The sequence below is a fragment of the Ranitomeya imitator genome, chromosome 7 (genome assembly GCF_032444005.1).
Source record: "Ranitomeya imitator isolate aRanImi1 chromosome 7, aRanImi1.pri, whole genome shotgun sequence".
NCBI classification, from domain to species: domain Eukaryota; kingdom Metazoa; phylum Chordata; class Amphibia; order Anura; family Dendrobatidae; genus Ranitomeya; species Ranitomeya imitator.
The window spans coordinates 26016315-26022314 of record NC_091288.1 but is presented as its reverse complement, the minus strand read 5'-3'; the positions used below and the strand labels follow the sequence as shown (position 1 = coordinate 26022314).

The 6000-nt window shown below is 47.7% G+C and overlaps 1 protein-coding gene across 3 annotated transcripts in view; it reads right to left on the bottom strand.

The window, feature by feature from the left end:
- Positions 1 to 528: 528 nt before the first annotated feature.
- LYPD6 (LY6/PLAUR domain containing 6) overlaps positions 529 to 6000 on the bottom strand; it is a 59410-nt gene continuing 53938 nt past the window's right edge. For all 3 annotated transcript variants that reach the window (XM_069732899.1, XM_069732900.1, XM_069732898.1), the window contains 2 exons: positions 4803 to 4933; positions 529 to 2603 (listed from right to left, as the gene is read on the bottom strand). In XM_069732899.1, coding sequence (XP_069589000.1) covers positions 2433 to 2603; positions 4803 to 4933 — 302 coding nt within the window. In that variant the 3' untranslated portion in view covers positions 529 to 2432. The remainder of the gene's footprint in view (positions 2604 to 4802; positions 4934 to 6000) is intronic.

Here is a 6000-nt window from a genome sequence, read left to right as displayed (position 1 = left end):
GAAAGATACAGGAGAAAGAGATTTCATGAACGAACTTGATACCCCGGTGGCTCTTATTACAGGACCGTGCCGGTATCCGAGAGCTCCAAACCACCGGCCATTCTGTCACATGTTGGTAAAGGGCAGGGACCGGAGGCTATATACTGGGGGCAATGGGACTGAATGAAAGAATTTAACTCAATGATTAAGATGTGTGCTCCAATTCTTTCCTCCATGTAGTGCAGATATATATAATACACCTTATATCACTTCGCCATAGATAATTATATATATATATATCATTCCCATTCATTATCAGCATCTACATTAATCATAGAGTCCTGGGTTCAAATCCCACCAAGGACAACATCTGCAAAGAGTTTGTATGTTCTCTCCGTGTTTGCGTGGGTTTCCTCCGGGTACTCCGGTTTCCTCCCACATTCTAAAGACATACTGATAGGGGATTTACATTGTGAGCCCCATTGGGGACAGCGATAATAATGTCTGTAAAGCGCTGCGTAATATGTTAGCGCTATATAAAAATAAAGATTATTATTATTATAGAGGTCATTTTATTATATATTACATTGCAGCAGCGAGTTTATACACAGGAGACGTAACAAAAGTACAACGCTATACTGTACAATATATACAGATCTACAGCAATAAATATTTGTACATCACATGAAGAATACGGTCTATGTATGTACATCGCTGTCCTGGCCATAGGTGCAATACAGGAGCCCATATGTCAGTGCACAGGACCGGTGGCGGTATATAGTGTCTGGACTGTATACCCCCATGGTCCATCCTGTAAATATCACATATGTACACAGTATGGTGTGCCCCCCATGAAGGGGGGGGGGGTACACGGATTGGATGGTCCCATTTTGTTACAAGGTTACAAGGGTCCTCCAATAAAAAGCTGATCTCAGGGTGTCCCACTATTGGAAGATTCTAACTGCAACTGTTTAATTTCCCTACAGCGCCCCCGCTGGTCAAATGAAGCTTTTAATTGAAACTGATCGTCGGGAGGATTGTAGCCCATTATTTTATTTATATGATATAGAGATCAATTTGTAGACCAGTTGGTAGATCAGGGAAGAACTGGATCGCTTCCTCAGTTTACCGTGACCCTGGAATAAGTGCTACCTTTATCCACCACTAGGGGGAGCTCACTGCGTACAGATTTTTACAGCTACACTAGCTGTGTTAATGCGTACTCGGCGCCCTCTAGTGGTGGCTCCATGCACCTAAAAGATCTACCACTTATGAAGCCAGAAGCCCAGAACTCGCCTGTATAGATATTATATAGTTAATCAGCACAGGACTTAAAAAAACAAGTGGGAATACGAGCCTTAACATCATAGTACATTTGGCAGAATTGTCTTTGAGGAGGAGGAATGGGAATTTTTAAGTGCACAAAATCATTTCTGGGTTGGGTAACAGGACTTCAGAGTTTAACAAAAACACTAGGACATAACTATACTTGGCACTTCATACTTCATAGTTATATATTAACTTTGAAATACATTTTCCAGTTTATATCACCTGGTATCTAAAGTGATTTTGTACGGTTTAACACTTTTTTTCTCTGCAATTAATTACCTAATATATCTTCATTGCAGTTAGAGCTCCATTTTTCTGATACAGGGCTCCAAATTCCCTGCTTAGGCTTAGAGTTAAGAGATAACAGTGTGAATGCTTGCAGCCACCACTAGGGGGAGTTTTGTGTATACTGGATATACATTGAATTCAATAACCACACAGTATGCAGTCAGCTCCCCCTAGTGGTGGCTGAAGGCAGACCATTTTATCACAGATGATTTGGAGCTCTGCATTGAAAAAAAAATCAAAGCTCCGTACACTATAAAGGAATCTGAAAAAAAAAATTCAGCGCAATATTAGGATACAAAATAGTCATTCAATTTAAAGAGAGTCCTGGGATAAATACAACATTATAGGTGACAAATATAATCATCTATGTATCATATTATATAAAAGGTGCCACCCTGGATGACCTTCATTTCAGCACATAGGTATCTGCAGTACAACACACTGCCTCTCTGACCTGCAAAGACTTGTTTTAGGTCCCAACAGAAGACAGGAAAAGTATTAGGAGGGAACGATGAGAGTAACAGTTGCTGAATGTAAACTAGAATGTTTCTATTCACTGACAGCAAGATCAACTTTATGATTTCTAATATGCAGTCAGGTTCAATTACATAAAACATCTTCAGGTCTAAAACTAGAAAAGTGAAAAAAAAAGGCATGGCATCCAATAATCATTTACTGATTGAGCCCCGAGGCCTCTCGATCTGCAGCCAGATCCTGATATATATTATAGCATAGCATTATAAAATGTGTGTGTTGGCATATAATACAATTATATACAGAGTCCAGGGGGGTCACATAAATAAATCCTATGTACACATCCATGGTGAGGATCAAGCTCACGTTAGTAATAGCCGCATAGTGAATACTAAGCATAGCAGGTAGGTGGCGCTGTGGGCAGAATGTCTCTGGGAGTGACTGAGTGGGGACGTTGTCGCAAAAACGGCATCTGTATCGTTCCTGGGAACAGCCATGTTACAGATATTCCCTTCACAGCATGAAGAGCAGACCTAGAGGAACAAGACAGTAAAGGTTAAAACTCAAGAAGGAATTGCCTAAATAACAATTGCTTTACATATGATAATTATTGCAGCTATTACTTTTTACTAGGAAACCTATAGACGCAAGTTCCCTGTCTGTCATAAAACAGGCAATCCTGGCTGATGAGCTGTCTGTCTAGGCAGCTTTGACCAGGATGCTGGCTACTATATGGCAGCTTGTATTCTGATGACCGATTTGTTAGAAACATAATACTTGGGTGCATGTGGTTACCACTAGAGGGAGCCCACTGCCATCACCTCCAGAGGGAGCCCACTGCCGTCACCTTCAGAGGGAGCCCACTGCCGTCACCTTCAGAGGGAGCCCACTGCCGTCACCTTCAGAGGGAGCCCACTGCCGTCACCTTCAGAGGGAGCCCACTGCCGTCACCTCCAGAGGGAGCCCAACTGCCGTCACCTTCATAGGGAGCCCACTGCCGTCACCTCCAGAGGGAGCCCACTGCCGTCACCTCCAGAGGGAGCCCACTGCCGTCACCTCCAGAGGGAGCCCACTGCCCTCATCTTCAGAGGGAGCCCACTGCCGTCACCTCCACATGGAGCCCACTGCCGTCACCTCCAGAGGGAACCCACTGCCGTCACCTCTAGAGGCAGCTTATTGCCGTCACCTTCAGAGGAAGCCCACTGCCATCACCTCCAGAGTGAGCCCACTGCCGTCACCTCCGAGGGAGCCCACTGCCGTCACCTCCAGAGGGAGCCCACTGCCATCACCCCCAGAAGGAGCCTACTGCCGTCACCTCCAGAGGGAGCCTACTGCGTCACCTCCAGAGGGAGCCAACTGCCATCACCCCCAGAAGGAGCCTACTGCCGTCACCTCCAGAGGGAGCCCACTGCCGTCACCTCCAGAGGGAGCCCACTGCCATCACCCCCAGAGGGAGCCTACTGCCGTCACCTCCAGAGGGAGCCTACTGCCGTCACCTCCAGAGGGAGCCCACTGCCATCACCTCCAGAGGGAGCCTACTGCCTTCACCTCCAGAGGGAGCCTACTGCCGTCACCTCCAGAGGGAGCCCACTGCCGTCACCTCCAGAGGGAGCCCACTGCCCTCATCTTCAGAGGGAGCCCACTGCCGTCACCTCCACATGGAGCCCACTGCCGTCACCTCCAGAGGGAACCCACTGCCGTCACCTCTAGAGGCAGCTTATTGCCGTCACCTTCAGAGGAAGCCCACTGCCATCACCTCCAGAGTGAGCCCACTGCCGTCACCTCCGAGGGAGCCCACTGCCGTCACCTCCAGAGGGAGCCCACTGCCATCACCCCCAGAAGGAGCCTACTGCCGTCACCTCCAGAGGGAGCCTACTGCGTCACCTCCAGAGGGAGCCAACTGCCATCACCCCCAGAAGGAGCCTACTGCCGTCACCTCCAGAGGGAGCCCACTGCCGTCACCTCCAGAGGGAGCCCACTGCCATCACCCCCAGAGGGAGCCTACTGCCGTCACCTCCAGAGGGAGCCTACTGCCGTCACCTCCAGAGGGAGCCCACTGCCATCACCTCCAGAGGTAGCCTACTGCCTTCACCTCCAGAGGGAGCCTACTGCCGTCACCTCCAGAGGGAGCCCACTGCCGTCACCTCCAGAGGGAGCCCACTGCCGTCACCTCCAGAGGGAGCCCACTGCCGTCACCTCCAGAGGGAGCCCACTGCCGTCACCTTCAGAGGGAGCCCACTGCCGTCACCTCCAGAGGGAGCCCACTGCAGTCACCTCCAGAGGGAGCCCACTGCCGTCACCTCCAGAGGGAGCCCACTCCACTGTCTACACCTTATACTCAATAACACATTATGCAGTAAACACCTAATTTCTCTCTAGTGGTGGCCGCAGGCAGCCAATATTATATTCGTCTAACTTCAGTCTATACAAAGGATTTGTAGCTTGGTATCAGGAAAATAAAGCTGGGGCTGCTATAAAGAAATGCTAACAAATTAGTCATAACAGAAAGTAGGACTAAAACCTAACGTAACACAGGGATGACATTCACTATTTCCATATAAAAGAGGTATAAAGGGGGGGGGGGGGGGTACAATATAAAATGGCCCTAAATTGAGTTGAGGGCTGCAGACTTCCGTCAGGGGAGACCGCATCTTAAAGATTAAGTTAAAGAGGCTTTCCAGTCCCAATAAAAACAAACATGCTCTGTATAAAACTGCATGCATATCGCTTACCCTGTGTCCCTGAAGATCGGACTCTCTGCATCCCGTGTTCAGGCACTTCCCCAGCGAGGCACAGCTTTTAGTCACTGACAAACTTTCCCCTAATGGATCCATAAGATGCTGAGAATAGCAATATCTGGTATCTGGGGGGAACATACATTGTACGTTAGGTATCTCTACAACCTAAGAAAAATATCACAGCGCCACTGACGTCTAATGCCTGTGAGTGGTACTGCAGCTCAACACTATTCACTTTAATAAGGCTCAGCTGTAATATCAGAGAATGCAGACAAGTTACGCGGTTTCCTTAACCCCTTACTGCCATCGGATGTACCATTACGCCGATGGCAGTATCCCCCGCTTTGATGCGGGCTTCGGCGGTGAGCCCACCTCAAAGCTGGGACATGTCACCTGTTTTGAACAGCTGACATGTGCCTGCAATAGCTGCGGCCTGAATCACGATCCGCCTGCGGCTATTAACTAGTTAAATGCCGCTGTCAAACTCTGACAGCGGCATTTAACAAGCGCTTCCGGCCATAGGGCCGGAAATGCGCACAGCGGTGACCTGCGTCTTGTGATCGGGGGTCAGCGATGCGTCAGCATGACAACCAGAGGTATCCTTGAGACCTCTATGGTTGTTGATGCCGCATTACTGTGAGCGCCACTCTGTGGTCGGCGCTCATAGCAAGTCTGCAATTCAGCTACAAAGGAGCGATCTGAGCATCGCCTGTATGTAGCAGAGCAGATCAAGTTGTGGCAGCGTCTAGTCTCCCATGGAGACTATTGAAGCATGCCAAAAGTTAAAAAAAAAAGTTTTTAAAAATGTCAAATCACCCCCGCTTTCGCCCCATTCAAAATAAAACAATAAAAATAAAATCAAACAGACATATTTGGTATTGCAGAGTTCAGAAACACCTGATCTAACAATAACAAAAAGGATTAACCTGATCGACAAACGTCGTAGCGAGAGAAAAAAATCAAAACGCCAGAATTACGCTTTTTTTTGGTCACCGCTACATTGCATTAAAATGTAATAACGGGCGATCAAAAGAACGTATCTGCACAAAAATGGTATCATTAAAAACATCAGCTCGGTGCGCAAAAGATAAGCCCTCACCCAACCCCAGATCACGAAAAATGGAGACTCTACAGGTCTCAGAAAATGGCGCAATTTTTTACTTTTTTATTTTAAAGCAAATTTTGGAATTTA